Genomic DNA, 19,853 nt, shown 5'->3' with positions numbered 1-19,853 from the left:
CAGGAGGTGGCACACGACTCCACAGAACCTCAACTCGATATAATCCACGCGTCAACATAATCAGCGTGGTAAACAATACCCATTAATAATGAAACAAACATGTCCAACTTCAGTCGCGACACCCTCTGTCCAAGCCTTTTAACACTGTCTAATTGTGTGTGTGTGTGTGTGTGTGTGTGTGTGTGTGTGTGTGTGTGTGTGTGTGTGTGTGTGTGTGTGTGTGTGTGTGTGTGTGTGTGTGTGTGTGTGTGTGTGTGTGTGTGTGTGCGTGTGTGTGTGTGTGTGTGCTTACGTTGTTAGATAGTGAGATGAGATTCAGCTAAGTCAATGTTTACATCCCATCCTGTGAAAATGTATTTATCTTCAGCAGATTAGTCCACTGTAATGGACTTTATTCAGGTCTGCCGAACATTAAAGCTTCTGCTGAAATACAAGGATTTACACCAAAATGTAAGAAAATCGGGCAAGTGATTTCATTATTTTATCTCCTGGGTGATCCATAGTGTTGTCAACAATTCAGTTCAAGACCATCGGACCTAAAGCTCAATCTGATGTTACTTTTAATCAGGATTACAGTCTCCTAATGGCTTCCCCCCTTTCCTTTCCTTTTTTAAAGCAAGAGCATATAATCATTGGCTGAAGTTCAGTACTTGCCATTGTGAGACGTGATTGATTCAGTCAGAAACTGAGGTTTTCTTGTATTGTGGTATGTATGGAAAGTCTGTTCATAAACCAACCAGTAACATGTTCCCCCCTTCATGTTTCATGTAAGTTAAAAAAAAAGAAAAGAAAATAGACCTTATTCATCACTTCAAGATTTTAATTCCATAAAGATTTAAGGAGAACGAGAACGTATGCGCGTTAAGGAGATACAATTATAATGAGACTGTTATTTTACAGAGACAACTGAGTGAAAAGCGTTCTCTTCACCACTGCATATTTAAGTGTAACATACATCGTAATAGCAGATGGCTGTTTTTAATGCGTCCCATTCACTCTTCTAAAGGAAGATGTCATATATTGCAATGAAACCAAACAAAAACAAGCGCAATCGGAGATTTCTGACTCAGAATAAACACGTTTCCGATCACCTTGTTAAAAGTGCTCGAGCGTCTTCTGCTCGTGCGTTTCGCCGACGTCTCAGCTCGGGTCCGTTTTGTTGCGTCCGCTTCGCTCAATGAGCGTCACTGTTTGATTTATCGGGGAAACTTTTAGATTTGTTTTACGTTTTGTTGACGTGGGTTGTTCAAGTGTGATTATTGTTGTTGTTTCCAAGAGTGATGATGTCTGTCTTTTGTTGTATTCGTGTTCAAAAAAAAAAAAAAAAAGGAAAAAAATCTTTTGAGCGCGTCTTCTTGAATCTGCGAGAGCCGCCGGTCGCGTCACGTGACGGAACGCCCCAAAGCGGACACTGGAGCGAGCGCGCGAGACCACAGTGAACGAGCTTAGCTACTGACCTTTGCCTTCAGCCTTCATCTTCTTCTTGCTCACCTTCCTCACCTTCCTCTTCCTCCTCCTCCTCCTCCTCCTCCTCCATCTATTCGTATTGAGACTCGCGCTGGTGCACGCCCTCCCCGCCTCCCTGCGGTTAAAGAAAGGTGAGAGGCTACGCGGTCCTCACTGCTTCCAGATTCTCTGACCTCTCAAGAACCTGTTGGCTGTTCTTCCCCAAAACTCTCGTTTATTCTCAGCAAACCTTCAGTTGGTGAGTGGATCCCGTTTCCTTCCTGTAAACGTGGCTCATCCTGCATTCAGACACATTTCTTCATATTTACTTTTTTGGCAAATAAGACCACGCGTGTTCATACGAGATTGTTTATTTTGATTCTTGTATTCGTGCATGCAAAACGGATTTTTTTTTTCCTCGTGAATTTAGCCTCGTCACAAGCTACGTTATGGTTGTTAGACTTTAAATACCCTAAAGATACACCAATGGAAATTACATTTATTACCGGAAAAAATCAGATTTAAGAACAATTCGCCAAGAAAAATGTGATAAAAGCGGACTTTTTTATTGCGGAGCAGCGCAAAAAGACTCCGCAAATAGACTACGGGAGAGCAACTAAAATGATAAGAGCTGAAAATACAGTATCTCATACTATTCGACTATTTCATCAAATGCATTTCATTTATTTAATCGGACCACTTTTTCGATCATTTTTTTGTTTTTTTTTAAAAACTTTTATTAAAACATACTCGGAATGATGTTCACGTTTACAGACCGGAGGGGAGAGAGGATCGTCTTTACACGTTAAATATCCCGTTACCGTGTTTCATCTTTCCAACGAGACGTCCGTTTTCCTGTCATGTTTTCTGTACAGTCCACATTTCTCCGTCGCTGTATCAACTGCTCCGAGGTCCGCGGTGAAGTTAAGGCCGCTTCTCCGTCACCTCTTGACCTTGCCGTGCTGTCGAAGGAAAAGCTCTTACGGCCTTTAGTTTTTGATCCTTTTAATGGGCACACATCCCCAAAAGTTAGCTGGCATCTCACAAAAGTTTCACAAAGGTTTAAAATAATTTCACGTTTTTTTTTGTTACTCTTTCTCAAAATGTTTTCGTACAATTGTGAAAAATGGGAGCTCTCCAATTGCAGCACATGGCCTCCAGCAGATAAGGGAGGCCTTCTTCACAATTACATGCATTTAAAGTTAGTTTATATGTTGTCATTGTAGAAAATCAAAAAATAGGAGGTACACTTATTGATATTTCCCTATTTCTTTGATATACCTGTATATTCTCCTCTATTCAGCTGTAATATATGCATAAAGCAACACATTTATTTAAAATATGTACGTTTTGAGAAATGTTGTGTAGTTGTTGTTGATCACCTGCAGTTTTCTCCAATCAGACCTCCGCAGGAAAACATGATTGGTGACTTCGTGATCCAGAAGGGTATCTCCTGGGCCAGGCTTGTGGCCAACAGGTGCTGGCTGGGTAGCCAGACGTGCAATTGGAATCTGAGGCTGGCCAGGCTGAATCAGGGCGTCGGATCAGTGAAGGTGAGTGCTTCGGGCAGGTGCTTCCCAATTTTTACGTGACCGAAGTTTAATGGAAATTTATTAGCTTGGATAAGTAGTGCGTCACTGACCACAATGCGGAACACGAATTGGGAAGAAAATAGCGGCCGCGATCGGCGTCAAGCATTTTCCAACGCTATCATGGGCGTTCACGTGACAATCATGTGATCGCGCCCCGCGGTGGCGTGATCCGTTCCAAGTGATTTTTGCTGGGGGAAAAAAAAAACGTCAAAAAAATCGCTAGCCGGTTCGGACAAGCTCGGTAGATGATTCACATCCCCGAGCAAAGCATTTACTAGCTCCAGCAACTCTTAATGTTTAGCCCTGGCTTTTTTTCTACCGTACGGCGCATGACGGAACTTTCCGTAAGTTCCGGACTATAAGCCGTTAAATTTCTCACATGCTTTGAACCCAGCGGCTTAAACAACGAAGCTAAATTGTGCATTTTTTATAGTTAAACAAGCTTCATGCCGATAATAACACATGGGTGATGATGAATCTGCCAAGACATTTCAAACCTTACTTGTCATTGAAACGCCGCCATTGTCTATGGCGCTTTGTAGTACTCTTTGCAGCACCAACTGTGGTGACCTTGATGGGGCCCCCAGTGTTGCTTATTAGAGAGAACACACCATTTCTAAGGAACAATTGTTGGTATTATCATTAGAATTTGGTGATAGTAGTATTGGATTGTTTAGCCTGATCATTTCTGTTTTTCTGTTGTACATTGGGTGGCAGTGTTTAGTCACTTTATTGGCAGTCTGTCCTTCACTTGACTTTCAGAATTTTGCTTTACTCTTTGTTTGGCTGTTCTAATGCTCCAGATTGTGTTAAATGATTATGATTTACTTAATTTGACCAGTTGTGCTGTATTTCTTACAGAAGATGTCGGCCAGTCTGGGAGAAGACGGCTTCCGCAGAGTTACCACCGCTACGCACTTCCAGCGATTGTCTGCGGGAGTTTTTGATCTCAGCAGCTGCTTCAGTCGGGCTGCGTGTGGACTTCAGGGGACCATCGGTGGGAGATGGCTGACGAAATGTCAAGGCGACTGGTCCAGGACGCTGTCCGTTGTACCCATAAGGCATTTCAGCCAGGACAACTCCACCCAGGGAGGGCCGAAGTCGGAGGACGTCGAGAAAGCGAAAAGCCCCAAGAAAGAGGATGGGGAGCAATACAAGCAAGAGGTATCCTCCTTTTTATTTAGTTTTTTTCTAATCCTTATCAAAGTTCTAGTAATCTTGACTGAGCACGTGATCTCGACGTAATGGAGGAACCTGGGGTTTTGTAATTCATTCGCATCTGTCGACTTTCAGCTGAGTGAAAAATCTCAAGAGAGGAAGGTGCCCACGACACGGATCGGAAGGCTGATGAGCTTTGGAGGTATGTGTATGTTGGTGTGTATTTGTTTGTTCGATTTGCGTTGGTATTTTTTCTTTTTTTGCTCCTGAACACTGCAGGACATTTTCAGATCTCGTCCTCCATTTTAAAACACAGATTTGTGTTTTCAGGGCTGGCGATTGGGCTCGGCGTGGGAGCAGTCGCAGAAGCGGCCAAAAAAACCTTTAAACCCACAGAGCAAGGTGACCGCATTAGATTATTTGTTGAATGGGTTAGTTTGGTTGTTTGGGTTTGAAAGTGACACAGAGCACGTTTCACACCATCAGGTAACGGAAACGGCAAAGATAATGGCGACTATGCCACGTGTACACAACGTAGGACTTTGAGTTTACCGACAGAACTATTGTGAAGGCAGAGAAACCGTTAATACGAAGTCCAGAATTTGTTCCCAACAATGTCGAAGCCAAGTGGTTCATTTACTGTGGTACAGCTTAAACAAATGAAGGTATACCATGTTGATCGTTTGTTGTGTCCGGTGTTGCCATAGTTCCCTTGAAAAAGTAATCCATTAAGTCGTTATGCCTTTAAAAACTAACTTATTTACTTTACTGATCACTCGTTTTTTATCATCATGAAATCCTATCAGGGTTTTTTCAGAATTTGCAGTGATTAAAGCGTCACGTGTCCGGTTGCACTCAGTCATCCATCTTGTTTCTTCAGGGGAGGAAGGTAGCATCCTGGATTCAAGCGCCTTCATTTCTGAAGCCAACGCTCTCAGGATTGTGCGCACTCTCTGCAAAGTTCGGGGCGCAGCTCTGAAAGTTGGGCAGATACTCAGCATTCAAGGTTCGTACAAACGTATCCGATAGACGTATCACTAATCTGATGGAAAAGTCTCCGGTCGCCTGGGGCTCTAATGAAGCTCATTATGGGAATTAAACCCAAAAGTTATCACGTCCGCATGTCTCACTGATGTGTGCTTTTTTTTTTTTTTTTCCTTCCTATCAGATGATGCCTTCATCAACCCTCACTTGGCCAAAGTCTTCGAGCGTGTTCGTCAGAGTGCTGACTTCATGCCCAAAAAGCAGATGCTGGTACCTTCAGGACAGAAATTGAAATTATTGACCCACTAAAATGGAATAAAAATACAGTCATAGTACCACATAGAAATATTAATTACTAAAAATATGTCACAATATATTATAGACAAAATGACTGGCAGTATATTAATAAAATAATCATTAATTTGTTTTTATGAATGATTATTTTCCTCCCTCCTCATCCAGAAAGCCATCACCAAGGACCTGGGCCCGAACTGGCGCGACCAGCTGGAGCATTTCGAGGAGAAGCCGTTTGCAGCCGCGTCCATCGGTCAGGTTCATCTGGCCAGGATGAAGGACGGCAGAGAGCTGGCCATGAAAGTCCAGGTGCAGGCCGATGAAACTCACACGCACTGTCCTATTACTCGACAAAATGATGACAAAATCAATCAAATCAATCTTTTCCTTCAGTACCCGGGAGTTGCCGAGAGCATCAACAGCGATGTGAATAACATCATGACCGCGCTGAGCTTCAGCAAGATGTTGCCTGATGGTAACTTTTTTTTTTTTTTTTGTTAATCACTATGCGATGACAGCAGCTATTGTCAGTATCTAAACCTCCACCAGGAGTTAAACTTCCACTGTGTGTGATTTAGTTTTGGCCCTTTGTCGTCTGTCGCAGGCCTTTTTCCGGAGCACCTGGTGGAGGTCATGAGCCGTGAGCTGGCGCTGGAGTGCGACTACGTAAGAGAGGCGGGTGCTACCAAAAAATTCCAGTGAGTCATTCAGCTTTTCTTTTTCAATATGTTTGATTGATCGATTCATATTTCAAATCTTAATTTCTTGAAATGTTGATGATTATGGCTTACAGATAGTAAAAACCCAAAATTCGGTGTCTCAGAAAATGTGAATATTCCATAAGATCATGAAAAAAATGGATATTTTAAAATAAAAATGTAAGGCTTCTGAAAAGTGTGTTCATTTCTATGCGTGCAATACTTGGTTGGGCCTCCTTTTGCATGAATTACCTCTAATGCGGCAGAGGCGATCAACCGGAAGCACTGCTCAGGCGTAACGGAAGCTCAGGTTTCTTTGATAGCAGCCTTCAGGTCACCTGCTATTGTTGGTCTGGTGTCTCTCACCTTTCTCTTGAGGACTCTGGGACCTTGAGTTCCAAATGATATGCAAAATTTTATTGATCTTAAAAACAAAAAAGGAATTGGGACCTCTCCATCGCCGAGGTAAGATGGTTCCGACGTTGCGTCTTGTTCAGGAGTGGCTTGACACGAAGAACGCACCATTTCTATCCCATGTCTGGGATTGGTCTTGTGCGTAGCGGCTCTTTATGCGCCGACTCCAGCCTCAGTCCACTCCTTCTGAAGCTCCCCCGAATTCTTGAATGCATTTTGCTTGACAATTCTCTGAAAGCTGCTGTCGTCCCTTCATTCATTCATTCCTTGCTTCCAAATGTGAATCACAAAAGACTCCAGAAACAAGAACACAAAAGTAGAAGGAAGAAAAACACCCAGACCAAACAAAAAAAGTCATTTTTATTATTGTTTTTCCACTTAATTAATAAATACACAATAAATCTTAAGCCACAGTGCCAAACACAAGTCAGCATGCAGTTTAGAATATGCAATACATATAGATTTCATCTCTGGATTCGCTTCAGAGGGGATTTAAAAGGTTAAATTGTCAGGTTTTTGATGTATTCGCCGGTTGTGCGTCGATGAATTACATTTAAGACGGGGCGAAATTCATCCGATAAATGTTCCGTCAAGTGTAGGAAAACAGTGACACTGCTGACACAGTTCTATCTAAACTCGCACTAACATGCTAAGTTTTGCACCACAGGTTTTTTGTTTTTGGTTGAAAGACTTTCTGCCGACAAATAGCTTTCCAATAGCAGCTGCTATTGGCTTTATGCTATTTTGCCCCTTTCGTGATTTAGATTTGTGTTCAGGACTTTGTTTGGATCCCCTTCCTGTTCCATTAGTCCAGTAAACCTGCTGTGTTGTGCTGCAGAGAGCTGCTGAAAGACCACCCCTTCTTCTACGTGCCCGAGGTGATTGACGAGCTGTGCAGCAAGCACATCCTCACAACAACCCTGGTGCCCGGTTTCCCCCTGGACCAGGCCTCAAACCTCCCCCAGGAGCTCAGGAATGAGGTATGCCCACAAGGAGTCGCCCCACACCAGACTCGCCGCTCGCCGCTCAACAACTTGAGTACTGAAGCCGCGCCGTGTCTCGCCTCCTTCCCTCAGATCTGTGAGCAGATCCTGACGTTGTGCCTGCGGGAGCTTTTCGAGTTCCGATACATGCAGACGGATCCAAACTGGTCCAACTTCTTGTTTGACCCGAACAACCACAAGGTCTCTTTCCTGCCGTTTGTTTTCAGAAAGGCACACACTCGCTTGTTCCCCATTTTACTGAGACGCCCCTTGTTTTTTCAGGTTGCGCTGCTGGATTTTGGAGCGACCCGAGGGTTTGATAAAACCTTCACTGACGCCTACATTGAGGTGAGGAGCTGATAGAAAAGATAAATGATGGTTCTTTCCTGTGATTGTGGTTATTAGATGCAATACAATTGTTTATTTTATTATTGCAATGGAAGATTTGAATCCTCATTGTGTTGAACCTTGGTTGTTGTAACACTGATGTATTAGTTTGAGATTTTAAAATATTTTGTTCTAACATGAATCCATGTACATAAGACCTAAAATAATTTGTTTCCTTAAAAATAATGAACATTGACATATTTATGTTTATGTAACTTTACTTTAAATTAGATGCAGTGAAATTGACATCTTGTTATGATGCAAATTTTCAACTAAAAGATTTATTTTGTCATCTTGACAAACTATGTAAGTGCATGACTATAAAATGGATCCTCATTTGATCTGAAAATTAAACATTCATTTGAACGCAGTTGTTGCTATTCTGGGGCTGAAAATGAGACTAACTAAGTGACTTAAATCTACAGCAGTGACACAGCAAAGCAAGTTTCACTGCAGACTACAAACTTAGATCATTTTTTAATGTCTGTTAATGTTTGTTACTGTTGAGCTTTACACCGTGATTACACGATTAAAGATAATGTGTAACAGATGGTTGGAGTGGGAACTGGTGTAGCTGAGAACCTGCAGGAGAAACGTCCGGACGTTTAAAATCTCTTTGCCATCAGTTGTTGAATCCGCTACCCCTCAATTTTAAACGGCACCTTAAGACACACACATTGCATCCACCGCCTCAAAACACAAATACGCACCTCTGCATGCATCCAACGCGCCACAGGAGGGGGGTGGTGTCTCTTCTCTGCACTCTCCATCTGGTGCCTTCTGGGTAGGAGCGTGGCTCTCTGGGGTGATTTGCCGGGGCCTCCCCAGAATCATTTTATTTTGTTGTTGCCACCTTGCTGATTTATATTCCTGCTTGAAAGTCATGCTACTGTCTAGATCAGGGGTCGGCAATTAAGTTTGGCTTTGGGCCCAATTTTTCTGACCAACTCAATGGCGGGCCACCTCATTGCCAGCACTGTGTGTGGAATCATTGTCAGTGGTCCGAGTCAGGCCAAATACTTTTCTCTGGTAATTATTGTGCACGCAGATGTAAGCCAGATGTCTGTCTATGTGCAACCTGTGTCAAACAGTTGTTTTTGTGATAGTAAACATATTTTGGCGAGTGAAGTAGAAGGAGCACTTGGACTCACTTTTTGTGCCAGCTGAATTAGAGTGGCTTTTATTTTGACATCGTCACACCAACAGGAACTTCATGTCAGGAGGACACTTAACACCTTCTTCACTCCTGGTTGGCCACCCACAACTAACGAACCAAACTGAACTAGATTAACTAATTAACTCCATGAACTAAGGAACAAAAACACAACACAGCACAGTCATACACACACTATAAAAAGTGAATATAACCCCTAATAATCTTGAGAACGCGACAAACAGAACTCCCATCATGCACTGCAGCGACCAGCTCTGTGATCGCGACAATATTGTAACGTCTGCCCGGACATTGTAAGGACGACAAGGTGGCTCGTCCACTGGCTTTATTGTTGCCCGGTTACTGTCGGCCGTGACCACGCTGCAGACAAAATAGGGACAAATCAGTTATCAGCGCTCCGTTCGCTCCTGGCTGTTTTGGCCGCCATTTGCCAACCCCTGGTCTAGATAGAGCTGCTCTGGCTGGTTTAATGCTAAATGGATTTCACTTATATAGCACTTCATAGCTGTGTGAGCAGCCCCAAGGCGCTTTACATAGCTCATCACATTCACCTATTCACTCACACATTCACACACCATTGGAGGAGACAGTCGTGCAAAGCGCTGTCACTCCAATAGGAGCAGTTTGGGGTTCGGTGTCTTGCCCAAGGACACTTTGACATTGGGAGACTCCAAGTCTCCTTCTGTTGCAAGAGCAAAAATGGTTGCGCTCCCGACATCGGAAGCTGCTGAACAGGACAAGGGAGAAGGAAAAAAAAAAGTTATTGAATAAAAGAGTGCAGCACATGAGCAAAGTTCAAATAAATCATTTGTAGTATTTAGTTTTACTGTATATCTGTTTCCACCTACAAATCTACAGCAGATTTCTAATGTTAATTGGTATTTCATTTCATTTTCATGATTTCTACATTGTTTTAAAGCATTTAGAACATGAGTGAAGAGGCTTTTTGTCGAAGTTTGGCGGATTTCTCTCCTCAGCTCATCAAAGCGGCGGCAGAGCAGAAGAGAGAACTTGTCCTGGAGATATCCAAATCCATGAAGTTCCTCACAGGAATGGAGACAAAGGTAAAATGTTTACATCGAAGCATCCACAGCATCACATCCTACATTTACAAGCATCTTTCCTCATCGAAAGTAGCAACTGTATACCAGATATTTTTTCTTTCAACCTTAAATGTTCTTGGCGGTGGCCACAACATAAAGCTTCTTGAAATGATGGAGTTCCAGTAGCTTTGTAGCCAATGATTGACTGCAACCCTTGTCCCATAATACTGACATTTCTGTAAAAGTAAAGAATGATTGATGGCGTCAAATGCTTTTCTCAGATTAATAAATATCCCAGTTGCACCTTCTCTGTTCTCAACAAAACCCATCACTGCTAGAGATGTTGACCATTGCATTTGGATTAATATTTATATCTTGATTGGTCACTGCCACACGCATTTGTTGCATTTCTAATTTTAGGTAGATTAGAACCCACGTTGCCAAATAATTTTTTTTAATTCATTTGCAATTTCTTGGACATTCTCATCTCTTACATTGTCAGTTTTAACAATATATGTTGGTAATGGTTGAAAGTTGTTCTGATCAAGTACCTCTTTAATCCCATTTCAAGTAGCTTTTATATTAGCTTTATGTTTTTCCAGCAATGCACTATAATCATTTTGCTTATGCTCTGTAATAGTTGTCAATCTATCTTTATGTTGTTTGTACTTATGTTCCTTCTCTTTGGTTCGGTGTTTTATTAAATCTTTGTATAGCTGCTCCTTCTTTTTACACGCTTTTTCCAGACCCTTTTGTTATCCACAAATTCTGCTTATTTTTTCACCAGGTAGTGTCAGAGAAAAAAGCTTTATAATGAGATTCTAATTGTTTGTTTGTTTGTTTTCTAAAAGTGTAGACTTTCTGTTTTCTAGTGTTTTAGAAATTTACAGAGTGATATTTCATTGTGCCAATTCCAACTCTTTATTTCCAACTAACTTCCTCTGGTGCTCCAGTCGATGGAGAACGCTCACGTGGATGCCGTGATGATCCTGGGGGAGGCCTTCGCCTCCGCAGAGCCCTTCGACTTTGGCAAGCAGAGCACCACCAAGCGGATCCACAGCCTCATCCCGGTGATGCTGCGCGAGCGCCTCACTCCGCCGCCCGAGGAAACCTACTCCCTCCACAGGAAGATGGGCGGCTCCTTCCTCATCTGCTCCAAGCTCAATGCGAAAATCTCCTGTAAGAAAATGTTTCAGGACATGTACAACAAGTACCAAAATGATGCACCCGCTTAGGCTTAATGTTAACAGCCACCATACCAAAGGAAAACATGGTTGATTCTTGTTTTTTGTGGTACATAATGAAATATTAATATAACTCTAATCTACAAATATATTTTAGGACAAAAAAGTGCACTTATCATGTTACAAATACAATAATAACCTACTGTGCAATATGTACTCCACATATCAAGGACTTTTACTACCTCCCTCTGTACTCAGACCTCACAACAACTCCGACCTCAATCTTAATCAACTGGAACTTAAAGGACCCATATTTTCATGTTTCACAGTCCATTCTATGCTCATGTGGGATAATAATTTGGGTGATACAGTACACAACACTCTAAACTTGTGAAATTATAGCTATTTCTTGGATTGAGCTGACATCACCTCATGAAACGGGTGGTTCTCAGCTCCTCTGCCTCCCCCACCAGTTAGAACAGAGAAACATCACTGTGAATTCAAGCTTGAGGGAATCAATTAAAAAAAACACTTTGGGGATGCATATAAACCCCAAATAGCACTTTTATGATGGTTAAAGTACAGAAAAGTCGATTTAGTAAAATATGGGTCCTTTAACATCCCAAAACGATGTGTGGAGATTATTTGTACGTTTCATTTGTGCCTCTATTGTCTCTGTATGATCTGTGTGAGGTGTGTCTTCATTAAATTTCCAAATAAATTGACTCTGAATCTGAAAAGATAAGTTCCATGTGTTTTTCTCTGCACTGAAGATAAAACGGCCATTTTAAAAGCTCTCATGAAGCTCCACCCAATCATCTCCTGAACTGCTTTACCCAGCTCTTATAGTGCATTGACAAGTTACACTCTGACAAACAAGAATTGGCCAGGCACAGTTTGCCATCCATGGGTATTTTGTCATCACAATTTTTGTTGTGGCTTGATTCAGCGAAGGCTAATTTGCCTTCACTGAATCAACTCAGAACAAAAATTGTGTTGAGATAAACTCTTCCAGTTCATATTTTAATATGTTTGCCCTTTAGTGTTGGCGCTGGGTGTATCTGATTGGACAAGGTCAAACAGGCGGCTGTTGCGTTAAAGCAGTTGGCGTTTTGTGAATCTTCTGGTTTTCTTGCAGCCATCAGTCCATAGTCACCTCAGAGTCGGTCAGCAGAAGTCCTGCGACACTCCATTTGGATTGTGACGCTGGAAAATCCAAACTTAGAGCGGAGGAGCTTTGTAGACTTAATGAGGATCTTCTGCAAATCAGCGTCTTCCTCTGAGAAGACACAGACAGGAAGTGGTCACTTCGCAGAGGAAGTCCACACGTCCATGAACAAATCAACACATCCATCCATTTAGTCCCCCAATCATCCATCCATCTATAATCCATATCCAAACCAGTAATTATTATTATTATTATTATTAATTTAAAAATGTAAAGAGACATGGCCAATAAAATTAGTAGCACCATTTTGCCAGTGGTGGATCTTTTCCTTCACCATGAAGGAAAAAGCCACCAGCAGTGTTGATTTCTCCTCTACCTGTGTCAACGTGGACTGAGAGCAGAGACTGATTCATGTTGAGGCTCCACATGTGCAAGCTGTGAACGTCTGCGACTCCTCTCACTGATCTTAGCAGGTTTTTCACCGCACCGAAGTTCACGTCTCGAGGAGCGCCTGCAGAAAACACGTCTTTGTTACGGTCGTGTTGTCACTGCAGGGCGAGGAGGTGGAGCGAGCTTACCTTGCATCAGTATCCTCAAAACCTCCCTTGAGACCGGCAGTGTCGTCCCGAGTACGAGAAGTGAGAACAGGAACGTGCAAATTGGATCGGCAATTTTGTATTCAGGCTGTGAGAGAGATGGAAGCAAATAAAACCGTCACAGCATTAATCTACACATTTGGCATTTCTTGGGAGTCACCCTCTCTGTTAAAATCGTTCGTTGTTTGCTCACCCAGAAATGAATGACGGCGGCAGCCAGGAGGACGCCGACACTTTGTAGCAGATCTCCCACGACATGTATGAAGGCCGCCTTCACGCTGGCATTGCCGTGGCTGTGGGAGTGATGCTGGCCGGTGGAAAACCCGTGGCTGTGGCCGTGTGAGGTGCCGGACTGATGCAGGATCAGCACCATCCTGAGTGAAACAAAGTTTTCTAAAGCCCCGTTTCCACCGCACAAAAAGTGCGGGGATAGACCGGTATAGTCTGTTACGGTTCGCGTTTCCACCGCAGGAATGCGGAAACAACCGCTCCAAAGGCGGTCGCTTTTCCGCTACCCTTCCGTTGCGGTACCCGGGACCATGGAACGGGTCTGAGCTTGAGGATCCGTCTGCTGATTGGTCAGAGATTTACTACACGCCCTCAATATTTTAATTTGTGGCCTGGATGAATCCTCTGCTGTTAGTGTGGTCAGCTTTGCACTGGTTGTTTTTTTTTTTTCTTTGCCGCTCAACTTTAGTGTTGGTCGTGGGGCTTGGGACTTTGCATCGCGTTGGAGCTTTCTGTTTGCAACATAACGGCAGCCGCAACTTCCGTGTTGGTTCTGAGAGAGCAAACGTCTCTGGCGACTTGCCCTGCACCAGAGCGCGCCCCGGCTGGCTGCGGCACAGAGCTGTGCCGGTGCGCTCAGAGGCTCGCAGCTTCTCTGCATCGCGTCCGCGGTCCGTCCCCGCGATGCAGCAGCACTGACCGCGGTTGAACAAAACGCTGACCACCTCTACCACGCGTTTCAACAGAAACCACGCCGGTGGGTGCACTTTTTTGTATTTTAGGACAAAAAAGTGCACTTATCATGTTACAAATGCAATAAAAACCTACTGTGAAATACGTACTCCACATATCAAGGATTTTTATTACCTCTGTACGCAGACCTCACAAAAACTCAGACCTCAATCTTGATGAACTGGAACTTAAAGGACCCATATTTTCATGTTTCACAGTCCATCCTATGCTCATGTGGGATAATAATTTGGGTGATACAGTACACAACACTCTAAACTTGTGAAATTATAGCTATTTCTTGGATTGAGCTGACATCACCTCATGAAACGGGTGGTTCTCAGCTCCTCTGCCTCCCCCGCCCGCACGGAGACCGCGGCCCAGCTCATAGCCGCCTCCTCCCACCTGTGAGGATCCACACCTCGCTCCAGCACCAGATCTCCCCTCACTGACACTCCTGCAGGTAATCAACTAATTGATTGCTCCCAGCTCTTAAGCACTGCAGTGAGGCGGGTCTGGTGCCAGAAGATTGTGTCTCTTGTGCGAGTAACATGTGTGAATGCGCTCCACGGCTTCCCTCTACAAGCATCCTCGGCCAGCCTCCTCGCTGTGCAGCTCTCCCTGCTGTGCTCCTCGTGGTGCAGCGCACCTCCCTGCTGCCGTCCTTCCGCCTGCGTACTCTGCATCCCGGAGTCTCCGCTTCCTCGTCTCCCAGGTCCTGGTTCGCAATAAAATCACTGACAATTGCACCTGTTCTGCCTCCTGGTCTGCTTTTGGGTTCTAGACACTCCACGCACCGGCTTTCAGCCGTAACACCACCCCCTCGGTGACGTAGCCAGCAGCTCACGCTCGCTTGGTAGTAATGTACTTGCAGATCTCTTCTTACAGTTGGCGTCTTTTATTGTGGGAATGGCACCAGGTTTCAAGATTAGTTTCTGAGTAAGTCAAGTTTCAAAGTACCCGTAGTTCTGGAAGCAGTCTTTGAGGAAAAGAACAAAAAAAAAGTCTAGCCACATTCTTTTCAACCACTGTGCTTCTTTCGGCAAGCCAAATAGTGTGGACACATACTTGCACCCAAAAACACATTTTGCCCAAGTGGGCATGATGGCAAAAACAGTTATCGACAGCAACAAAAACAGCAGCGTTCAATGTGACTCAGCATAGACTGAGATAGCGTGCAGAGAAGAGGCTCCACGTGCTCCTTGGCACATTTGTGGGCGTGTCTTGTTTTGGTTTCTCCCCATGTCAATCTTCCTGGCTTCTCCAGCTCTGTGCCGCGTCAGCAAATTGAATCAACGCGTTGAGCTCCCCCACCAGTTAGAACAGAGAAAGATCGCTGTGAACTCAAGCTTGAAGGACTCAATGAAAAAAACACTTTGGGGATGCATATAAACCCCAAACCGCACTTTTATGATGTTTAAAGTACAGAAAAGTTGATTTAGTAAAATATGGGTCCTTTAACATCCCAAAACAATGTGTGATTATTTGTACGTTTCATTTGTGCCTCTATTGTCTCTGTATGAGGTGTGTCTTCATTAAATTTCCAAATAAATTGACTCTGAATCTGAAAAGACAAGTTCCATGTGTTTTTCTCTGCACTGAAGATAAAACGGCCATTTTAAAAGCTCTCATGAAGCTCCACCCATTTATCTCCTGAACTGCTTTACCCAGCTCTTATAGTGCATTAACAAGTTACACTCTGACAAACAAGAATTGGCCAGGCACAGTTTGCCCTCCATGGGTATTTTGTCATCACAATTTTTGTTGTGGCTTGATTCAGCGAAGGCTAATTTGCCTTCACTGAATCAACTCAGAACAAAAATTGTGATGAGATAAACTGTTCCAGTTCATTTTTAATACGTTTGCTCTTTAGTGTTGGCGCTGGGTGTATCTGATTGGACGAGGTCGGACAGATGACTGTTGAGTTAAAGCAGTTGGCGTTTTGTGAATCTTCTGGTTTTCTTGCAGCCATCAGTCCATAGTCACCTCAGAGTCGGTCAGCAGAAGTCCTGCGACACTCCATTTGTATTGTGACACTGGAAAATCCAAACTTAGAGCGCAGGAGCTTTGTAGACTAAATGAGGATCTTCTGCAAATCAGCGTCTTCCTCTGAGAAGACACAGACAGGAAGCGGTCACTTCATAGAGGAAGTCCACACGTCCATGAACAAATCAACACATCCGTCCATTTACTCCCCCAATCATCCATCCATCTACAGTATAATCCATATCCAAACCAGTAATTATTATTATTAATTTAAAAATGTAAAGAGACATGGCCAATAAAATTAGTAGCACGGTGGTGGATCTTTTCCTTCGCCAGCAAAGGAAAAGCCACCAGCAGTGTTGATTTCTCCTCGACCTGTGTCAAAGTGGACCGAGAGCAGAGACTGATTCATGTTGAGGCTCCGAGTTCCGAGCTTCTCTGCATCGCGTCTGTGGTCCGTCCCTGCGATGCAGCAGCACTGACCGCAGTTGAACGGAACGCTGACCACCTCTGCCTCGCGTTTGAACAGAAACCACGCCGGTGGTTGCGCCGCGCGCTCGGAGCCAGTGAGCCTCCGAGCGCACCGGCACAGCTCTGTGCCGCAGCCAGCCGGGGCGCGCTCGGGTGCGGGGCAAGTCGCCGGAGCGTTCGCTCTCTCAGAACCAACGCGGAAGTTAACTAAAAATAACAGTTAATTAAACAACAAGTGCAAAGTGGAGGATGTAAACAACTGAGACGACTGTTGTACCGTCACATATCTGCAGAGCTCTTAAGCCCCGCCCACTTTTAAAGGTCTTTTCTGCGGTGGAAACCGGTATTTGCTCCGGTTACGCTTTCCGGTTACGCTCCGTACCGCTCCGTTCCGTCCCCCCACTTTTGTGCGGTGGAAACGGGGCTAAAAAGATCGCCCAATCATTGCTGCCCGCCCTCGAAATATACTCACAGGACGTTGACTCCCACGGCACAGCCCGAGGTTATGAGCATGATCTGACTGTCAATCTCGTAGTTGTCATCAGTGATCCTCTGGACAGCACAGAAGACGAGAACGGCCGTCACGGCCCAGATTGAGGCGATGGACAGCAATATGCCCAGGATCTCTGTGTGACATGAGTACTGAAGGTCATAAAAGCAGAGTTAAAAAAAGGGGGAAGGCACTCATTATTTGGGGGTAGGCGGTCATAAGCTTCTTGCTTCAGCTCACTCCTTTTGAGCAGAATGTATACTGCTCAAATAAACAGATAAATAAATAAATAAATAAATAATGATCATGCAGATATAACCACTGAAGATTTGCTTGTTCCTTGTTATTCTTGTCATACACGTCTTATAAAGCCTGGTTCATGTTAGTGTTAGAGAAATCCTGTTTTTTTTTTTCTCATAAAGAATGATGGTGTAATTTGCAGTCTGAGTTCAAGGTGTCAGTGTTTTTGGAACCTCTGTGCTCCTTTTGGTGGCCTTCAGTGCAGACTCAAAACAATTCAGCCTTTACGAGGAAATTCTCCTGACGATAAGAAATATTAGCTGTGACTGTGTCAACCTGGCCATACTGCTAGAGAAAAACCAAGGATTGTTCTTATTCTCTTAAGGAGGAATTGTAGGCGAGAGTACAGGCACTTCTAATTTCTAAATTGGAAAATGGGAAGCATTCATTTTAAATTTTTGTTTTTTTTAAATACTAGCCTTTGTGCTTTTCGTATGCATGGTCAACTTTAACTAGACATTAGCCATCTGCATGTTGGTAGCTCCTGTTGTTTTTGTTGCTACTTCTGCTTGTCATGAGATCACAGATGTGTCTTTCTAGAAACAGCGACGTCCAGGTTACAAAGCAATTTCCTCCAATTAACTGACGTAAGTTCAGCTGATCTGACTATGGAGGCAGAAATAGTGATTCTTCCTTCATTTAGAAATGAAAAAAAATTTCTAATTAACACTTCTGTGCTCCACCTGTTGAATGGGATGATCTGAATGGATGGGTTTGTGGTATGTACTCTACGCCAAATGCTTTCAAATCTCCTCAGTGTTACCAGACACGTCGCCAATTTGCTCTGCGGAGTTTCTGCTTCTTTGTTTTCCTTGCTTCTCGAAGACTCTGGTAAGCCTGTTTCCACAGCTTCCATTTTGTTCGTTAGGTTTCAGGTTTGTGTGTTTAGGGTGGAGATCATTGTTCTTTTAATGCAACCTGTGGCTGGTCCGAATGGTGGTTTTAAACTGATCCAATAATCCCCTTCTGGGTGGTTTACGAGGTTGTATTGTTTACTCAATCGATCAGTGATGGCTTCTTTTTCATTTTTGAGCTCCAGCTCGCTCGGGTCACCTGCTCGATGCCATCCAAACGTCATGGCTTGTGTTGGAGGCCTGGACGAAAGCCACAAAGAGAAGATGCTGATGCTGATGCTGCCGAAGTCTGCGAGGAGGTGAGCCGCGTCCGTCATGATGGCCAGACTGTGAGCGGCGTATCCACCTGCAGAGGTGGGGGGGGGGGATTGGGGTTGCCACTTAGATTTTGCATAAAAGCTATACGCATAGGTCCAGCTTCCACAGACTGATAAAAATCGTGTGGGAAACGCTGCAGATCGCTGCTGTGCGCCACCTGGACCGAGGTGGTTGTGTACACACAAGCAGAGTCGCGTGTGGCCATAATGAGCGCCTCTTTATCAGGACTTCTGCAGTTTTGTGTAAAGCAGTAAAGGCTTGACTTAACAATACTTTGTTTGTTTAAAACATGAAACATTTAAAACGCTCTGCATTTGCTGTAGAAAAAGTAGCAGATATGTTCATCATTGTTTTGCTCTTCCACTTCAGATTCCTGAAAACTTGCAAATCTTGGAAGTCTGTGAAGTCAGCACAGTTGGTGGAGAAATCCATTGCTTCTTACCAATCACCTCCCCGATCATAAACACAAGGCTGACAGCACAGGCGAAGAGGAGTTTCCTTCTGGCCAGACGTCTCTCCTCTCTTTCCGACCCTGACATGGGGTCCGACCCCTGGCAGACCCACTCAGGCTGCCACAGGCCGTCCACGCTGGAAGCTTCTTCAGTGGAATCAGAGTCTGAAGCGTCTGTCTGGTGAGGGCTCATCCTGACTCAAACAACAGTGACAATAAGAAGAAATAACTCCACAACAAATTGAAAGGCAAAAACAAATGAGGAGGTAGAAGAACAAACCATATAAGAGGCTCCAAGCTGGCATCAATTAGCTGTTTTTCTGAATCACTTTGTAACTCCATATTTACAAGTGGCGACACATGAGGGATAGTTTGGTGTTAAAGTGAAGCCACCTGTGCTCACTCGTGTTATCTGCTAGAGGTGGAGCCCTCCAGGAGCCAATGGCAGAGGCCCACAAGTGCTGAACATCCAAAACCAACAACTCTCTTCAGCCTCTCTGCAGCCTCCACAAAGTGACCAAGTCATTTCTTTCTCTTAATTCTGTGGCAGACCAGAAAATCTGCCACGACTAAAATAGTGACCATCTGCCTGCTTAATATTTCATTTGCTTAATACAAGACTCAAATGTGGGACTGCGTCCGAGAACAATGGGGAACAAGCATAAAATAAAATTGTAATGGACAAACTGAATCTGACTCGAGGGAAGATAAACTGAAAAGCGAGAATGAATTAGGGAGCTGAATTTTTTTAATTGAATGAAATACACTCTCAATTTTATCATGATACATGATACATGATCAAATTGGACCGTTCAGATTTGGTTTTAAAGAATTCCAATTCACTTTCTACTGGCACAAGGTTTATCCCAAAGCTTTATGTCACGATCAGTCTTTAGGGCAGTGTT

At 43.9% G+C, this 19,853-nt stretch overlaps 2 protein-coding genes across 2 annotated transcripts; one reads left to right on the top strand and one right to left on the bottom strand.

Moving 5' to 3' along the window:
- Positions 1-2,864: 2,864 nt before the first annotated feature.
- Positions 2,865-11,408, top strand: LOC308142285 (atypical kinase COQ8A, mitochondrial-like; the record flags this gene model as incomplete). The annotated part of the gene is made up of 14 exons (XM_080512633.1): positions 2,865-2,999; positions 3,900-4,202; positions 4,332-4,398; positions 4,527-4,598; positions 5,077-5,202; positions 5,365-5,450; positions 5,643-5,783; positions 5,868-5,949; positions 6,079-6,172; positions 7,425-7,566; positions 7,663-7,770; positions 7,852-7,917; positions 10,108-10,194; positions 11,127-11,408. 14 exons carry the CDS (start codon positions 2,865-2,867, stop codon positions 11,406-11,408), a joined length of 1,791 nt encoding a protein of 596 aa, XP_080368759.1.
- Positions 11,409-12,514: 1,106 nt separating this feature from the next.
- On the bottom strand, positions 12,515-19,290 carry LOC308142284 (proton-coupled zinc antiporter SLC30A2-like; the record flags this gene model as incomplete). Its single annotated transcript, XM_080512632.1, has 8 exons — positions 12,515-12,636; positions 12,902-13,036; positions 13,104-13,209; positions 13,315-13,495; positions 17,008-17,161; positions 18,379-18,525; positions 18,940-19,142; positions 19,229-19,290. The coding sequence occupies 8 exons, from the start codon at positions 19,288-19,290 to the stop codon at positions 12,515-12,517; spliced, it is 1,110 nt and encodes a 369-aa protein (XP_080368758.1).
- Between the last annotated feature and the right edge of the window lie 563 nt (positions 19,291-19,853).

The sequence above is a fragment of the Blennius ocellaris genome (genome assembly GCF_963422515.1).
Source record: "Blennius ocellaris genome assembly, chromosome: 17".
Classification (NCBI taxonomy): Eukaryota; Metazoa; Chordata; class Actinopteri; order Blenniiformes; family Blenniidae; genus Blennius; species Blennius ocellaris.
The sequence above is the reverse complement of the archived record's forward strand: the minus strand, read 5'-3'. Positions and strand labels throughout refer to the sequence as shown.